Source organism: Stigmatopora argus, chromosome 10 (genome assembly GCF_051989625.1).
Source record: "Stigmatopora argus isolate UIUO_Sarg chromosome 10, RoL_Sarg_1.0, whole genome shotgun sequence".
Lineage (NCBI taxonomy): Eukaryota > Metazoa > Chordata > Actinopteri > Syngnathiformes > Syngnathidae > Stigmatopora > Stigmatopora argus.
The window spans coordinates 5,559,677-5,578,900 of NC_135396.1; the positions used below are offsets into that span (position 1 = coordinate 5,559,677).

Sequence of the window (19,224 nt, forward strand, 5' to 3'; positions counted from 1 at the left end):
ACTTTAGCCCTTGGCTACTATCTTACACATTTACATATATATATATATATATATGTTCATTAATATGTGCCTAATTAGTGTACATTCAAAAAAATTCAGTCTGTCTAAAGTTATGTGGTTGTTTTAAATATTCATGTGTAATTCTTTGACATTCAAGGTCAGTTAGATGTTGCACATTATATTTTATTAATAATTTGAAATTGTTAACCAACCAAACTTACTAAACCGTTGCTGTTGGTTAAGTGAGTTGACTTCCACTGCCACCATAGCACTCTTATCGCTTGCAAGCCAACCAAAAAACGGATGTCTTGAAATAAACCTCAGATTTCTCCTACATCAATTCACCCCTGCAAGATCATAAAAGAGATAAGTGTTAAAATATGACTGAAAAATCACATTGATGTAGAATACGAGGCCAATAATCCTGTTTTTTTACGGCTAGCAAACAGCAAGCAGAGATGAGACAAAACGACACAAACAAATAGAAACAATTCTAAGTAATCACATATTGCCTTGTTTCCTGTCTCTGTTTGTCTAATTGGCCAAAGGTATCATTAGAGCAGGACAGTGCCAATGTTTGCTTCATGGGGATCAGGTTGCAAAATCGCACTTGCCATGTGAATTCTCATCTTCGGAGCGCCATGTTGGCATTCGTGAGGTGAACAATGTGTTGATTTTCCAAGGTTATGGATGATTGGTTGGCACGGATGAGTGGGAAGCGCTCAAACAAGTTTCTGACGCATTCAAGTGGCTCGTGGCAAGTTTTCATTACAGTAGCACGAAATACACGCCAATGAGGATGCGGGTAATAAGTAAAGTGTCCACTTCCAGAGACAGGAATTGTGCTTAACAAAACTAATGACAAATCCTTAAAAGGTATATTTAAGACATATCAAAAAATGACAGTGCAGTAAATAATAAAAAGCAGGCTGGAATTCTGGAATTTCCCATTTGAAATGTAGTATTGCAATTGTGCATTGTGAACATGGAGGAGGAGACATTAAAGCTCTAACTTGGGGGCTGTCAAACATTGAGAAACAAATGTCAAAACTTGCAAACAAGCAGTTCACTCGTGCAAAGATGTTTACGAACTCGTCGTTAGCACTGCACGAACAAGTGATTTCATACTGGCTGGAAAAAAAATTGGTCATTTCAGTACTTTAAGCAGTCAAAAATATGTAACGACACGAACTGAGAAACTTCAAACGGTAATGAAAAGATCCGAGTTAAGTGCAGATGTGGGCTTCCATGGCAATGCAAAATGTTTATTGAGACAATATAGCGGTGGAACGACTGACTGAGTCCTTACTAATGTGTCAATAATAAAAAAAAGACAACATTTATTTTATTCAAACTCAGACATCCCAAGCTTTAACGAGTTCCCCCTTTCTAAGTTCCCTTTAAATGTTATAAAATAATTGAAACTTGAGCAATACTCAACTTTTATGCTTAAACGGCCGATCAAAAACAGATTTTTTTTTAATGTTGGAATCATTCAATCTCACACAAACTCACCAAGATAATGAACAGAAATATCAATTCCAGACTGGCATGCACATAATTAGACACAGGCCTTACAGGATGCCAAAATTCAGTCTACTCACTAGTTCTAATGTTACCCCCCATTTATAGTGCAATCCATAAAAAATAAAAAATAAACCTATATGGTGAGGAGAGGAAAAAAAAAAAGGTGCTTCTATGCTTTTATGCCAGGCTGAAATACTTTTTTTTTTACCAACTGACATTAAGCTGATGTAGTATTTGATGTGCGTTGAAAGATAACTGAAAACAAAAGCACCGAAGAGCAAGCGTCTATAATACAAAAAGGCAGGGAGGATTTTCCCCATCCTGCAGACAATTTACAGACAAAAACCACACAAATGGAATTAGACAACGCTGATTCAATTTAAGGTCATCCAAGCCCTAATGGAATCTGAGGATGCTCTCTACACTAATGATGGCTACTGGCACACCTCTTAAGAGAAAGATTTATGCCATTAATAATATATTTCCTACTTTATAGTTGATCTATTCAACAGTAGAGCACCCACAAGTAGTCAAGTTTGGGGTCTAATGTGTAAAATGTGGAGGGAATAATTTGAAAAGGCAGTCTATGTTGGTACAAATGATTCATGATACTGTTAGAAAGCAACTGAATATTAATTGGTACTAATAAGTAAAATGGTATGGTGGACTAAATGGGACAGAATGAAATGATTATAAGTGTCATTAATTATTAGAAATGGGAAAACTCTCCCATTAAAGTCGGTGGACAGGACTAACATCAATTGGATATTGTGGAAAATTCCATCTGTATGCAATCTTTGTGAATGGCAAAACTGACAGTGTAAAAAAAAGAAAAAAAATGCATTTTTAGGGGTTTGACAAATGTATAAACAGTGGTAAAAAAAAATTATAACAAGTGTTTCAACCAGCAACTGGGAATTATATTTACAAGAATCAGGTTGAAAGGTTGGTAAATTTCCTTTTTTTAATTTTCATGTTTTTTAGAGTTAACAGAAAAAGGCAAGAAACTTGGAAAAGCATTTTCATGTACTACGTAGACTATTGACCAAATCAAGCATTTGTGTAACGACGTCCTCTAGCGTGTGAGTAAGTGCTCTTCATGCCCCAACCAGAGGAGAACCATTAATTCCTCCTTGTGACAGCATTTGTTTTACTGCTGTGTGTGATTCTCTTCCTTAATTCGTCTCGTCGGTCTGCTAACCTCAGTGAATGCAAATACAGTGCTGGGACAGGCGACCAATCACATCTACTCACCTATGAGGCACTCTGGTCGCTTTGGCCCGGAAGGTTCACGCTCTTCTCAGTTGCATGGGGGGCAAAGGGTCAGGAGCAATCCCTTGAGCCACTAAATATAACACGATGCTGCCTGGGTGCTTTCTCCAGTCGAGGGATTGGGTGACTCAATCTGACCCCGTTTGAGGCGGAGCAATCCTAGGTGGGAAATGTATTCAACTGGCAGGGAAAAAACTATTAACAGAGTATTTCAGAAAGGAAAGGCAGTGAAAAAAATTCCCTTACCGACACCTTGATGTCACTCAGGCATGACAATTTGAACATTGAACAAGTTTTTATTGGAGTTTTATGCCCTCTGGAATGTACTCAGAAAAATATAACTCAGCAGAATTTGTAGTATTAGTATTGTAATGTCTTAGGTGAACTTAAGCAATAACCCTGTAGTTGAAGTGTAAAGAAATATTTTCCCCCTCTGGAAACTGCTTGGAAAACAGCCAGCAATTGAAATATTCATGAATTATCTTTATGAACGGATACATTTGTAGACACGTCATATGTATAAATCCTTTAAAAAAAAATTAACATTGCTGTTTTAGCTGTACATGCCTGAACAGTGTGAGAGTTTTAACAGAAGTAAACATTACATCTGTTAAGTATATTTTAATTACTTTTACAAGATGTCATTATTACCTTAAGATGTGAGCTGTACTGTGATGGTGAATCGATCTGGAAGAAATTTACCTAAGTTTGGACATGGAGAAAAGAAGGAAACCATGAGCCCAAGACATGACATTGAAAGTTGAAGTGAAGTAAAGCTCATTCAGTTTATTGATTTCTGGAAAATATATCACATCTTTACATCTTTTGGGACACCATCAGAAGGTAACAGTCCATTCACGTTTACGTCCTCATCTCAGAATCAAACATCACTGATTGACATGCCTCGACGTGATCTTAACGTTCAATCTCTTCAACCATGATTCGCTTTGTTCAAATTCTTAAACCACTCCAATTCGCTGCTACAACCATTCTCGTGTTTTATTAGAACAGGCCGACCACGTTAGGTAATTGTAAATATACAAGTAGTACTCGGTTGAGTAAAACGAGCAAGCAGGTTGGAGGTGAAACCACTGGACTACAAACTGAAGAAGCAACAGCCAACGAGGGTGAAAAATGAGGGAAAGACGAGTTATCGCAGCAGTCAAATAGTGTTTCCTTTTTGCAAAATCCACACCATGATATACAACACGTGCTGTTATGTAATCTAGTTTGAGAATATGGTAGACATAGTTTATCTTGCGAGAGAAGGTTGAGGCATTGAGAGAATGTTATGGCACATTTCCAAACCAAAGAGAAAACAGCACGGCCATTTACTATTACTTCAACAACAGGCGATGCAAAACTTACAACACACCAATATACTGTATATTACATATACATGTATTTATATATATATATAGAGAGAGAGAGAGAGAGCAAGAGAGAGGTTTTGTGACCAAAGTTTCTTGTCAACACATATTTTAGAACACAGAAAGCATTACATCGATATTGTATCAGTTTGCAGAACAAATGTATTAACAGCAGTCCTCGGGAGCGTCTTCACAACAATCAGCCTCAAGCAACAAATCACACGAGCGCTCCCGCTCGGTTGCCGTGGCGATGCATAAAGCCACCGGCTCAAAAACGAGAGAGCACCCATATCGGTCTTCTTAGCCAAACTTTTCAAATGCTTTTTTTTCCCCCCCCAACCAAGCACCAATGAACACCACAGACTGCAACTAGTTGCTCTTGAAATAATCAACAGTGACACTTTTTTTGTTTGTTTTTTTAACAGATATATAGCTATATATGAAAGTATATACCTCCACTGTATACAAGATCTGACCACTACCTCTTATCAGATCAGAACCACCTTGTCGAGACAGGAGACCACCACAGAACGGCTGCATGCAAGAGTAGTCAAATTGATATTGAGAGAATCACCACCGGTGCTAGTAAAGAGGTGATTTTCTTTGTGGAAGCGGAGAGATTAGAATAACCGACTTCTCGAAAGTGATCGGTGGCATCGGTTCCTTTCCTACCCAGCGCCCTTGCAGTGGCAGCCTCGCTCTTCCCGCTAAATTATTCATGAGCTAGGTGACTCGGCAGAATCTTGGTCGGAAGTAAAAGGCCATTGGCCCTCTTAAAGCTTGGTCCGTTAACTTCTTCGGGGATTCGTCTGTGGTTGATTGCTTAACAGATACCGCAGAAGTATTTGGATTTGTATCAAGTGGCCAAATTCGACGTGAAATGATTTGTTTGGTTTAAGGGGCGTAAAGGGAGGGGACAGGGGGGGCATCGGCTGACAATTGTTCCTTTATGTTCTTAAAGACAGTTATCTCAAGAGGACAAGCAACGTTTAAGAGAAAATTCGGCCTTTTCTTCACTTGGCGGTCATCATCTGGACAAATTCTGGAAGATAAAAAACACACAATTTGAGCTTTATTCATGACTTCTCATTTTGTAAACCTTCCTATCCTTTTGCAAGTGTTTTGCAAGCAACCTTCTCCTTGAAGTGACTGATTGACAAGGTTATCTTTGGCATCCCGATCATCTCACCCTCGTAGTTGACCTGACCGTCGCCGTCGATGTCGGCCTCACGGATCATTTCGTCGACCTCCTCGTCAGTGAGCTTCTCACCCAAGTTGGTCATGACGTGCCGTAGCTCTGCTGCGCTAATGTAGCCGTTGCCATCCTGCAAAGGGTTGTCTTAATTAAGTACATTTAATCAATGTATGCTGCAATAAAAGAAAAAAATCATTGGCGAAAACGAATTAACTAATGGCTGCAACACGGAATGTAAGTACTCCAAGCAGAGTAGCGGTAGTGATTGACAAACACAGTTTTAGACATTTTTGCTTTTAGATAAAGGCTATATATTCATTTGAACAAATTAAACTCCTAAATCAAGATGTCGCTGCATTTGCATGAACCCTACCGCAAGGTAAATGTTGGTCAATCAATAACAAATGTGTTGATTCCTGAATTAAATTTACAGGCATTGTATTGGTGAAACAAAAAAGGCTAGGGGTAGCACATGGAGACGTTTGGCAGAAAGTGGACGGTGGCCATTGTTTTGCAACGTTCCAGACCTTGTCAAAGACTCTGAATGCTTCTCTGATCTCCTCTTCGCTGTCTGTGTCCTTCATCTTCCTCGCCATCATTGTCAGGAACTCCGGGAAATCAATTGTCCCATTTCCTAACCAGGTAAACAAAGCAATTCCCGTTAAAAAAAATTGAAATACAACTTAAAATATGTAAACATTCAGGTGGTGCATTAGCATCTTGCTTGAGTAACCAAGCAAACATCATTAAAATTGGTTACAATACTCAACTTTGTACTGGCATTGTTTACTGTAAAGTTGCACATCAAACTCAACTTGTAGTATCTGTAATCTCGCACAATTTTTAATTCAAATCACTGAACGAACGCTAATTCATAACGCTGTTGCCACCAACCTTAACACAAAACTGATAGCGTAAAAAAAATGCATTTTGAGGGTTTGACAAATATATAAACAGTGGTAAAAATGTTTATATTATTTCAACCAGCAACTGGGAATTATATTTACAAGAATCAGGTTTAAAGGTTTGTAAATTTCCCTTGTTTTTTTTAATTTTCATGTTTTTTATAGCTAACAGAAAAAGACAAGAAACTGTTAAAAAAGCATTTTTATGTACGTAGACCTCTGACCAAATCAAGCATTTGTTTCATGACTAATTCATGACGCTGTTGCCACCAACCTTAACACATTTATACATTACGTCAAGTCCGAACGCGGTGTGCTTCTCACCGTCAGCGTCGACCTCATTGATCATGTCCTGAAGCTCGGCCTCAGTGGGGTTCTGTCCCAGGGAGCGCATGACCGTGCCCAGCTCCTTGGTGGTGATGGTTCCATCGCCGTCCTTGTCGAACAGCGAGAACGCTTCCTTGAACTCTGCAAGTTGACACAATTAACTCACACGGTCCTCCGTGACACCCAGAGACTCCCACCCGGTAGAAGAGACGCGCCAAATTAAGCGGTATCAAACGTGTATTTGTGTGTGTCTCTGTGTGCTTATGACTCATTCCTAATGCCTAAGTAAATGAATGCTGGAAGGAAGCCGAAGCAAAAGCAGGAGTGAATTTATAGCTCGGACTGGGAAACAAATATGTGAGGTTTCTTTTGCAGAGGAGACTGACTCACAGCCCCGCTGATTTCCGGGACTTTGGCTGAATGTCAACCGGCTTGTCGGAGAATACCAAGTGACAACCGCAGGCTAAGCGTTTATCCTCCGCAGTCGATCATCTCTCTGTCACCTCAGAGCTGCTAAAGCTAACGGCATCGCCGCGCTATGTACTCACCTGCGATCTGTTCCTCGGTCAGCTGGTCCGCCTGTTGACAGAAAAGGACATTGACAAATCACTAGTGGCTCACTTTCCCTGAGAAGACCTCATTACGACAGGTTTCAGTCATAATTATATATACATATATTTGTATTATTAATCAATGCGCTTCCTTATTTTAGATCAATTTATAAAGTGAGAAAATGTTAAAAACAGCATTAAAATGAATGAAAGAAATTCACAAGTCTTGCCCTTCTGTTAACACTCAAGTTGATCAATAGCATTAAGAATGCAAAACAAAATTCCTTTACCTTTTTCATAACTGTTTTACATATTGCATGCTTTTATTCGAATAGAATGAAATGATTTCAAGGTCAGTCAACTTTTTTGAAGCCTCTTTTGTTGTATTAATCACTATACCTGCCAAAATAACTGACAAACTTGAGTTCAATGTAGCAATCAAGCTTTCCTCTTCAAATCGTTTTAAACTGTGATACAACAATACTTGGATATGAAATAAAATACTTCATCACACTGCCTTAACCATCATTTGGTAATTTCCCCGGATGTAAAAAAGCTAGAAATGTAATGACAATTCAATTTTAACTTTACCTGACATGTCACTATGGCACCTGTGTGAGGTCTTTACGAGATCTGTCCAAGTCAGACAGCGTGTCCAGTTAAAGCTGCGAAAGTGTGATGAGGGCCGGGTATAAATACGCCACGGCCTGAAATACGCGCGTCCGCTATAATTAGTGAGACGTGAATAGGGTCGCCTATGTAGCACACAGAAGATCACTGCCTTTAAGCACCTTTATTTGTTAATCTTTAATTGAAATCACGAAAGGTTCAAATTTCTTATCAATGTGTAGCCAACCTGTTGCACTACTGTCAAAAGAAAAGGGAAAACAGCATTGATATTTCCATGATTGACAATAGTTTATTTCTTTATAGTTTGTCAGGATTCTTTTTTTCATAAATGACTTCTTTAAAAGTATTTTTTTCTGACCCCTCTTGAGAATATTTGTCTTTAATTGAGGAACAGACTGCGTGGGTAGAATCACATTGAAATTGTGACACGTTAGAAACTTTCAGGAAAATTGGTAAGGGAAAAAAAATGAATTATGTTTATGTTTATTCAACAATAATAATGTTACTAGTTACATTAGGCCTGGGCCATAAATTGAGTTTTTTATTTATTTATTGTGAATTATTGAAAAAAACATCAAGTTTTTTCAGGGTTTTCTTCAACTAAAATGAAATCCATAAGCAATGATTCCATCAAATCAATATATTGATATACCCATTTAGCCAAGCCTTAATTTATATTAATCCAACTTTTCTCAGTGACTACTTTTTTGGGGATCTACAGCACATTTCCTGCCAAGATGTAAAAGCAAGGTAAATTTATTTAAATATGACAATTCAACATGACGTAATTCAAAAGTCCCAAATGAACTGATCACTCAACTAATCGCAAAAATATTCAAATTGATTTTGACTGGGAGGGGCTGGCGGAAAATCACGTTTCCCAACGCATGGATAATCCTTAAATCTAAAAGTATTCTATATCTGAAGCCCCGATCGCAACGAAATGCGTCCAAAATTGCACTTCACCTTTTAAGTCTCCCACTGAGTGTTTTTTTTCCTCAAGGTGGGCGCAATGCAACTGGATCTTCAAGTCAATTTAACTGAGTCATCTGAAGGTGGAGGTGGTTACTAAGAAAGCTTCAAGACAATGCAAATGATAACCCTCTCTTTTTAAAAATGATTATTAGACAGGGAAGTTATCATAGTTGAGGTGGCCTTTGCAAATAGTTTCTTCTCATTGCGAGGAGGGTGCACTGCAGATGATGACAGCCTACTGCGCCAAGCATGGCTTGGTTGGAAGCGGGAGGGGGGATGGGATCGGATGGGATGGGTGGGTGGCACGGGAGGAGGAAAGGGGATGGGGGGTGGCATGGAGGCTCATTCAGCAAGAGCAGAATGCGGTTCAGCGGCATGGCGCAGGAGCCATGCCGTCTTTACGTCCACATGTTAACCATCCCTCAACGACTACCTGTGAGCACTGCTCTTATGTAATGCAACAGGGGTGCTGGAATCGGCTTTTTTTTAACGCTTGTTGCGCATGTCCATGATCCATAACCCCCTGTTGATGTTGGCCAGCTGCAGACGGCTAATTGTGCGACCATAGACGACGGCGTTAACGACCATTTTCTGCATCTGCCTCCTCGCAAAAGGTTAGAAGAAACGAGATGAGTTTCAAGATAACACCGAGGCCGGGTGGTCTATTCTTAGCAGCCCCTTTCTGCACCACCACGCCCACTCTTCTTCGGTCACATTTAGCTACGAGGAGGCTGCAAGGGGAAAAAAAACTCACCAGTGCAGGAAATAATTCAAATAAACGCCATTGGAAATCATCGAATTTGCTATTACGCCGCAATGGCATGGATGCAGTGTTGAGTTGCACATAAAAACATACGAAATGCGCAGTAAAGGTTTTTTTAAAAATATATTAATACAACATTTTTGGGTAAAAACGAGTATATTCGCAAAATATAATAATTATACTGCAAAATATCTTCTAAAATCAATTCGGACTATCCGATCGGTACCGTTATAAAGCCCGTATCGTTATCGTTTATTTTAGCTATACATGCTTGTTTGAAAAAAAAAAATGGAATGTTCAATTAAAGGCTAAATAACTGTTATTTTTTAAAATGGAAAGCATCGCGGCGAGGCAGTTTTAATGACGTTAAATGAAGCATCGAGAGACGTTCACTATCATGCCCAAGCTAGCTAACCACGTCGTTGGCCTGGTACTCACCATTTTGCCTTTACGAGCTCCGGAAAGATGGAGAAAGGGGAAAAAACGTCAAGTGGTAGCTTGGAGGCTTAAAATGCTTCAGCGGCACGCACTCTGGCAGGAATACTCGAATCTGATTCAGCTTTATTCGTGTGTATAGCTAGGAATCTATTAAGCTGTACAGCGTGATTGCAGTAGAGTTGCCCGGAAACCTCAAACGAGAGACGCCGGCCTGTCATGCTCCACTCGGACGAGTGTATCCTTCCGCCTAAACATGGCTTGACCTCCACACACTGTCAAATAACGTGCTAAAATAGTCGTATTTATTATTTAGAAGAGCTTTTTATTTCATAAATAATTATTTTATCTTTGTTACATAGTATTTGGATTTTATTTTACAACGCTACCGAGGGGTCTATGTTGGACTATAACACCATATGCGCAAGGATACCATCGCAGCACGCCATAAAGAGGATGGAGCTGTATGGAGGATTAAAACTGACAATACTATTAACTGGTAAACACAATCAAGCCATGACAATCCGTCAACATTGAAATATTACTTGAATGTATTATTTAATTATTATTAACAGTATTCACATACATACTAAGAAAGAACAAACACATTGGAACATATTACAGTATCAAAACAATCCAAACACATGCACAAAGTTGACAGTGATGAGAAGAAATGAAAATGTATTATTTATAGGACACTCATTTGATTCACTGACTACCATTGACGGCCCTAGACGTCCTATCCATTCTTACTGCCTGCCAGTCTCTCCTAATCAAAATGGATTGGACGTCTAGTGCCGTCAATGGCAGTGAAACATATAAGCCAAAGGTGGAGCTTTTGGACAGAGAGAGACAGAAATAGGTCATATTTTTAAATGCTATTCATTGAGAGCCATACTCAGAAGGTGTTCTTTTTTTTTTCATTTCAACACTCAATTAAAAGACCCACATATGGCTCGTGAGCCATAGGTTCCCTACCCCTGCATTGGTGCTCAAGATGTGCATCACCAAGGGATTTTAGGTAGTATATATTGCATGACAACAAGATTTGATGCAGTCATATCCCCTTTTCAACTAAAATAAGGATGGTGCTGGTTCCGTGCTTTATTGGTTCATTGCGCGTCCTTTGGGCCAAGAAAACTGCTCTCCACTGGAGCTCAAATGAAATGCCCCCTTGATACAGCGTGTAGTTTGCCTGAGAAGGGATTTGTGTAAAAAATGTTTCACACAAATACATTCATGAGTCACGCATGTTTTCAGTAACCATGAATATATCCAAGATTTTCACATGAATTTTTGAGGCCTTCAAATATATCAATGGTTTGTGTGACACTTTAGTGGAATAAGACGAAAAGAAATGGAACCATCGATCTCAGAACTGTCATAAATTAGGCAACAAAATATACTCTTAAATTATCGGAGAGGTAGTTGTATGGTTATACTTGATTAGATGTTATTTTTTGTGTACATTTTATGTAAATGTACCCTTTTGAGACTGATTTAATTTGAGAAAATAATGTTTGTGAAACCGATTTGCAATTTTTGGTCAGTCAGAAAATGAAAAGAACAAAAGCATTTACCGAGAAATATAAAGTAGATTTCATAGATGTAGTTCTAGGTGTATACCATTTAAAGATAACAAGAATGCATGGATTTAATGCATTTATTTATTTTGAATTGTTTCAAATGAAGGGTTTTTATTTTAGAATAGCACAGAAAAATATGGGAAACAAGACAATAAGATGCTTCCTGTTTAATTATGATAGATGGAACAATAATAGTAATTAAACAAATATTTATGACAAATTCTGCCAATAGATAATGATGTAAATGATGATGTAAACGTAGGAGCTATCCTTCTGGTCCTGCAATAGACCTATAGTTTTTCTTCTGTCCATCAGGTGGCAGTAGTTCACTTTCTTGTAAAGCAAACCGGCAATGAAAGGCTCAGTAGAAGAACACTAAACAACGTTGCGTTTTGGTAACCGCGTACAATTAAAAGGCAAAGTCGGTAAGTGTAAACTACAACTATTCTAAATGAGGTCTTCTAATCAATGAAAGTTGTGCTTTGAGAACAGTCACTATTCTTTTTCGCACCACCACGAGTGTCAAAAGATGCTTTTTAACTTTGCTAAAACTACAAAAACAACACGTGTTTTACCGACGTTTTACTCGCTCTTGTATTCTGTTTATTAACAAGGTCAATTCAAGGAATGGAAAAAACGGTGCCCGTGCTTCGCCTGCCAAGAGGACCCGACCCACACGGCCGTGGGTTCGACCCTAATTCCCCTCGTTATATCGGCCTGTGTAGCACCACCATCGCGTCTTCAGGCGCATGCGCGGATCCGGAGGAGTTGAAGCGTGAGCAGCGCATGCGCGCAGAACTGCGAGAACGCTTCCTCAGGTGTGTGCTGGCCACGCGAGACAAAAAAGTGAACATCTGCATGCACGGCGACGTGACAGTGGACGCCACGTTCCGCGGCTGTGACATCGACGTGCTCAACCTGCAGGTTTCTGACCTGCACACTCCCATCGGGGTCCAGAAGGAGGCGCTCATTAGGTGCCAGGACGTCATTTCATACTCGTTTGATTTATGAACTTTTTTTGTATTGGCCTTGTTTACATACAGATGTGAGACTTTGAGGGAACTAGATGCACAGCCTCGTTGCTGTCACAAGATGGCGGTGTAATCCCCTTTTTTTCATGCTCTTATCTTGGTAAGAATGAACATGAATGATATCATTGCAGCTGATATTAATACAGGATATAATGGATTGTGACAGTTGTAAAAGCTGAATTTTGGATGTCTCTTTGTCTCGAATTGTTGAATTGACATTTTTTGTACTTGGTTCAAAAAATACTTTTGTAAAAATAAATAAAACCAGTTAAAGTCAAATTAAATGCAATTTGATTTTTTTAAAAGAAAAAAACCCTCACTATATTCATGCAACAGAGTCATTAATCTCATCACTATCCATTTGGATGTCCGAACCTCTGATATACGTTTACAAATTCTATTGACTTGAAATTTAACAAAGGCCTTGCCAAAAAGAGCTGCAAACACAATGACAAGTTGCTTATTAATTATTTCCCATAACACAACGAAGTCAAGCGGCACACATCTGACCATTAAAAGCATTCCGAGTCGCAGCCTTCCTCATTGTTGTGCGCCTGATGAACAGGCAACATCAATACTATTTAATCTCCCTAAAAGGTGTGTTTTGCGACTTCCCAATAAGTCATTTTATTTGAGTGCCATTAGTCGGCCGTGTTCCGCCTGCGTCTTTCTCCTTTTTTTGTAGCTGAATTATCCAGCCACTCAATGGAGACAGTCATCAATGAGGGAGTGACTCATCCCTCCTCTTCGCCCTCCCTAATCCGAAATATGACTTAAATGACGTCATGGAGCGCCCGTGTGATTCAATCAGGAAGCCCACAAGGACGAGCAAGGTTAATTTTATTTACACAGACGTATAGTACATGGGCACCAACCTCAGGCTCTGTCGCTTCTCACTTCTGTGGCGGCGACGCATATCCAACACGTGATGGCTGTACATTACATTTGCATACAAAGTAATGCATTTTGTTTCAGCTACTAAATGGACAAAAATGGGAATATTATTCTGTATGAACAGCACATAAATGTTTTTGTATGCATACCTGTCAACTTATACGTTTTCCCATATTATACACGTTTTTAGATCATTTCAAATTGTGTACGCCGTCTCACAACTTTTGTACGGGAAAAAATGTTTTACAAAAAGTACATTTTTTGTAAAAACTGATCCCGTTTTACCCATTTCGGCTCTAATCCAGATCGTCTCGGTCACTAGTAGCAGACGAAAACGTCATCGTCGACTGCTAATATTGTGATGTTTTAACCATCATATGCGCACGTGTGTCAGTCATTTCCACCCTTTTCAGGATAAATACTATAGCGTGCGTGACGTTTGGTCGCCCGGACCCAAACAACCGGCGACCAAAAGTCTGGTGACCAAAAGTCCGGCGACCAAAAGTCCGGCGACCAAAAGTCCTCCGACAAAACAAGGTAAAACAACACGATCTACGCATCAATAAAAGCCAACAATGGTCATGAGCAGTTTCACTGAGCCGATGTGTGAGTGTATAAGAGTTTGTATGTACATGAGTTGTCCCTTTAAGAAGCTACGTCAGTCAGGGTCTTAACAAGTTCTCCAACAAAAAACAATAAAAGTCCGGGACATTTGGAGCTTTTCTTTAGCCTAATAATTAATAGGGCTTTAAGTATGACTAAATAATAATTCGCAGTTTGTATTTAGGGAATTTGAGCAACAATTTTAAATGGTAATTATCAATAACCTTCCGGGTGACCAAACGTCCAGCGACCAAAAGTGCAGCGACCAAACGGCCGAGTACCTATAGCGTGTCAGCAAGCAATGTACCCAGAAAGTCAAGCTATCAGCGTCCTACAGCGACATCTACAGAATCTTGTATTTAGTGCATACTGATTGGGCACCCCGTCCACTTTGGAGGAAATTTAAGACTTAAGTGCACCCTATGTGAGTAAATATGTAACGCGTTGCATTTATACGTTTTTTAATGGCTTAATAAGGGGAATGGCAATCATTAATAAGGGGAGCAAGTATGTGTGTGATATAATGTTGGCCAAAAAAGGCTCAAATCAATTGTAATTTATGATGACATGAAAAAAAAATACACTGTGTGCTAATTTTTGTTTTTCTTACAGGTAAAATAAGTGCCCAACTAAAAGATAAAATGGTGAGTAGGATATAAAAACAATTCATGAAGGAAAAGTAAGTGATTTTAGAGGCCCATTTTACATAGCGTTTGTGGCCATCCATTACAAAAGCCCAAAATGTTATGGCAGCTCCAATTTGTTACGCCGCCACGAGACACTGTCTCGGCGTTATCTCCTGGCACTTTCCTGCCGGGCCCCGCTTTTCGTATACGAAAACATTTCTGCCTCTGCCTGTGTGTGTTGGCCTACAGTTGGTTAGCGGTGACGGTAGAAAGAATCTGACCTGTAGACTCAGGAAGCACATTCCAAACTCCTTCCTGTTTGTGGCCCTAACTCTCACGCTTCCTGGCAAGTGTCTGATAACTTTTAGAAGCTCTCCATCATCCTTTGCCCCAACCTGGACTGAAATAACTGGGCTGTGACATCACGCTCAATTTATTTTTAGTGTCTTTCATTTATAACATTTGTCTGACCGCACCACCGCTGTTTATTTGCTAGAACCCATTAGGATGGATTGAAGCATTACAGAAGGTGAAAGAGAAACAGATTTACTGTCTTGGGGATCTTCTGTTTGGACTACAGAGATGAATACATATTCTGAGTTATGTTTTGTTCCTGATGCAATACCTAAAAGTAAATACAGTAAGTCCAGAAGTAGCATTTTTAAAAGCGACGGACAACACCTTTAAACCTTGGCAACATTAATTATTTCTTTGGAGGACATGATTTTATAGGCCCAAATATCCTTTCAATTGAAATGTATCCAAATTGTCAACATAATAAAAAGGACCATGTTTAAAGAAAGTTGCTAAAGGCATTTAGGAATGCAAATTGTTAACTAAATTGCTCGTATTAAATAAAAAAAGCTCACCACTTATTACTATAATTGGAGATCCTCACATTTCATTGGCTAAAATAGGACCCGCATCAATCAAAAATCAAATCAAAATCAAAAGCCTTTATTGTCAACCTACACAGCTGCGTATAACAAAATTGGTGGTGCTACTCTACAAAGTGCGTTTTCCCAGTAAAAAAATGTAAATAAGTAATATAAAAATATAAAAAGTCACGTCCTGACAAGGTAAATTCTAAAATATTGCGGATTGTTATTGCACAGAAGGGACTCTGTGTCGTGCTAACGTAAGTTATACAAATGTATAAGATAATGTCTACCTCAATCACTTCCTTGAAATACTACTTTATATTAGTTTTTATTCAAGTATTGCACGCTAGAATATTTCAATTGTTTTCTTTTTGATTTATTAAAGATTATCATGATAAAACACTGCCTCTTTAAAACATTGATGTTCTTGCCCATCCAATGGTGTTTTGGAGGCAGTCACAATAGGAATGGCTGAGTCACTGTTGGTCCTCGGACTTATTTGAGCAGAGAATGTTGGAGGTGCTCCAGTAATTGTGAGGGCCAGTTCACTTCCTGACTCCAGCAACCCGGGCCGATAAAGAGGCAGTACGGCTTCCCTGTGTGTTTATGTACAACTACAAATTTCTGCTTTGGAACTTCTCTTGCGAGGTACAGACTCCCAAAATCTGGGTATGCTAGAAGCCCCATAAAGATGAGGGCGGAGAAGGGAAGTGCAAATTAGAGCGCAATCAAACTTATCTTAATTTGTCTGTAAGCCCCCATCACCGTCCACTCCCTATCCCACCGGGGTAAACACAGGAAGATGCCACTAAGAAGTGTCTATGATGCAGTTCAGCTGCTGACGTCTTACTTCCATTTGGACGATTATATATGCACGTTGAGGAACATGACGTCCCGGATGTGGAAGAAGCGTGACTTTGGGTTTGATTTTTGGGATGTAACACTCAGGATTTTCCCATATTTTAATTGTAAAGCAAGAAATGATTTCCCAGCATTTATGGTAACTTTTTCCCACTTTTAAGTGCCAACTACAAGATGTCTCAAGAGTACTTTTCCATTGTTCCTCCTCCCATCTCATTTTGGGGATCTCACCTGTTTTCCCCGCCACTACATATCCACCCACCCACCCACTCTCCCCTCACACATCTTAAATCACTTACTAATCTCCACCACTTGACTCCCTCCCATCTTACGCATCACCAAAACAGCTTTGCGCTGAACAGACGGCAATCTCTCCATCTTTTATTCTTCTCCCAGAGAGTCGTGATTTACTTGTGTCAGGGACAAGGACATCTACCTATTAGGAAGTGCCTCTGACGTAGGCACCCACATCCTCCCCTTCTTATTATCCCCCTTCCTCATCTGCCTCCTTCTTCTCCTCCTCCTCCTCGCCTTACTCAAATTGGGGTCGCTAACCTTTTATCGTGCAGACTGGTGAATCATCAGCGGGACTCGAGTCGCACGGAGAAGCGAGCGGGGGACGCTAAAATCCCGCCCGGCCGGGATGCTTCCGTCCTCCTTCCCATTTTAGCAGGGTAACCCGACATTGTCTGCTCTCTACTGTCACATCACTCTATCACGCAAGGGAGGACGGACAAACGCTGGGACGTCAATGAGGGCATGGGTGTGGAATTGGCTACAATACAATTCTTAAATGAGAGCTGTGTCTTCAAAACATCCTGGTAATGCATCAAGTTCTTTTGGGAAGCCATTTTCTCCATTTATAACCAAAACCAAAAAGATATTGTCAATATCTCTTGATTACTTATGTTATGTTAATATCCATGACCACCCTGTTCTAGTTCTCATTCACCACGTTACCCTCCTTTTTATAACAGACTAATTTTATTATTGTCGTTAAATTACCCATGTGAGCGACTGCAACATAATAAAGTGCACTAAAAAAATGCATAAGGTTTTTAAGTTTGATTTTTTTTTCTCACTCCTTTAAGTCTTGATCTTCTCTTGGTTTTAGTGAGGTCTGGTCTTGGTATCGGGTACTGTAGTCTTGAACACAATACGAGGAGAGGCACAGCGTTGAAGTACAGGTAAATCTGTTGGAACTTTGTTTTTTTACTATAAGGAAGTCGGTATGAAAATCTAAGTAGTGTGGCCCGGTGGCCCGGTGGCCCGGTGGATGAGTGGTTAGTGCGTTGGCCTGATGGTGGAGGACCTAGGTTCAAATCCAGGTCGGTCCACCTGTGTGGAGTTTGCATGTTCTCCCTGGGCCTGCGTGGGTTTTCTCCGGGTACTCTGGTTTCCTCCCACATTCCAAAAACATGCATAGTAGGCTGATTGGACACTCTAAATTGCCCATAGGTATGAGAGTGAATGGTTGTCTGTCTCTTTGTGCCCTCGGATTGGCTGGCCACCGATTCAGGGTGTCCCCCGCCTCTGGCCCCAAGTCAGCTTGGGATAGGCTCCATCACCCCCAACAACCCTAGTGAGGATAAAGCAGTTAGAAAATGAGATGAGAAAAAAGTGGACATGACATTTTGGGTCATGTCACATAATAAACATTTTGTGACCTATGTTTGAGTTTGATTTATTGAATAAAAGGACAATACATATTAATGAAAATATACATATTCATGTTAATGAACATATGTTCTAACTAACTAACTAAAATGTGATGTCCACAAATGGGAATGCCGAGTCTCAATTATTATTATTATGTTATTGCTATTCTTAATTATTTGTACATTCGTACGTTATAAAATAAAAAAGGGTTATGGGCATGAGTGTGAATGGTTGTTTGTCTCCTCGTGCCCTGCGATTGGCTGGGCACCAATTCAGGGTGTGGTCCCCCGCCTCTGGCCCGAAGTCAGCTGGGATAGGCTCCAGCACCCCCACGACCCTAGTGAGGATGAAGTGGTTCAGAAAATGAGATGAGATGAGAATTGTGAGTTAGCTCTTTTCACAAGCTGTATTGTGTTGTAGTGGCGTATTTCAGATTAGAAAGATTGTTCGAAGTTAGAAGGCCCTGAGCGGCAGTTTTCTTCCTGCTACACATCAGTGCGAACAGATGTACAGAATATGAAGACAGTCGCATCCTGACACGCAAAGAAATGAAGCGCACGGACTCGTATGATGACTTTTCCAATGCGGGATATAAAAATTTACTATTTGCCTCAGGACATGTTGCACTGGGAATGCATTTTCACGGCAACATGCCGAGACAGCAGACCACACCTGGCTACATCTGGACTCAGGAGGGTTACTTTGTTCTTGGCCCGTGACATCTGCTATAGGACACACAAGGAGACCTACTATAAATAAAACTTATGGTTCACGATAAGGCGCTCACAATCAACTCCGTGGCCGTGCCTTGTGTTTACAGTTTAAGGACTCGCCAAAAGTCAGCTGCTTGTGATCTGCGTGGGTTGAATGAAGCCTGGCGTTTTTGTTTGTTTAGTTCAAATGACAAATTGGTCTGCTAAGATTGTGTCAACATGAAAGGTCAGTTTCCTGCTATTACTAAACACACACACACACACACACACACATATATTTGCATTTACAGAGATGTTATTTACAGGAAAGGGAACATACAAACTGATAGACATTGCGGTAAAATAGGATGAACAGACCTGTTCTCACGAGTAGGAATTCATACTGTATGGAACAAGCAGAAAACTAGCACAAAACAAAAT

At 39.9% G+C, this 19,224-nt stretch overlaps 2 protein-coding genes and 1 long non-coding RNA gene across 3 annotated transcripts; 1 reads left to right on the forward strand and 2 right to left on the reverse strand.

The window, feature by feature from the left end:
* Positions 1-105: 105 nt before the first annotated feature.
* Positions 106-3,055, reverse strand: LOC144083450 (uncharacterized). The gene is made up of 3 exons (XR_013303550.1): positions 2,782-3,055; positions 1,056-1,131; positions 106-347 (listed from the first exon to the last, which is right to left on the reverse strand). It is a non-coding gene; the product is annotated as an uncharacterized LOC144083450 (long non-coding RNA).
* Positions 3,056-3,565: 510 nt separating this feature from the next.
* Positions 3,566-10,182, reverse strand: calm3a (calmodulin 3a (phosphorylase kinase, delta)). The gene is made up of 6 exons (XM_077611317.1): positions 9,954-10,182; positions 7,145-7,175; positions 6,594-6,737; positions 5,892-5,998; positions 5,359-5,494; positions 3,566-5,211 (listed from the first exon to the last, which is right to left on the reverse strand). Exons 1-6 carry the CDS (start codon positions 9,954-9,956, stop codon positions 5,183-5,185), a joined length of 450 nt encoding a protein of 149 aa, XP_077467443.1. The 5' UTR covers positions 9,957-10,182; the 3' UTR covers positions 3,566-5,182.
* Positions 10,183-11,850: 1,668 nt separating this feature from the next.
* Positions 11,851-12,851, forward strand: gemin7 (gem (nuclear organelle) associated protein 7). The gene is made up of 2 exons (XM_077611747.1): positions 11,851-11,961; positions 12,151-12,851. The coding sequence occupies exon 2, from the start codon at positions 12,164-12,166 to the stop codon at positions 12,545-12,547; it is 384 nt and encodes a 127-aa protein (XP_077467873.1). The 5' UTR covers positions 11,851-11,961; positions 12,151-12,163; the 3' UTR covers positions 12,548-12,851.
* Positions 12,852-19,224: the final 6,373 nt, after the last annotated feature.

What these genes read in the sequence shown, in the direction of transcription:
- calm3a (XM_077611317.1), bottom strand. An exon ending in CAATGAGGTCGACGCTGACG is followed by an intron (nt 5,999 to 6,593) that starts GTGAGAAGCACA and finishes TTACCTGGTTAG; the next exon opens with GAAATGGGACAATTGATTTC. An exon ending in CGGTCAGGTCAACTACGAGG is followed by an intron (nt 5,212 to 5,358) that starts GTGAGATGATCG and finishes TTTATCTTCCAG; the next exon opens with AATTTGTCCAGATGATGACC.
- gemin7 (XM_077611747.1), top strand. Translation starts at nt 12,164, where the DNA reads ATGGAAAAAACGGTGCCCGTGCTTCGCCTGCCAAGAGGACCCGACCCA.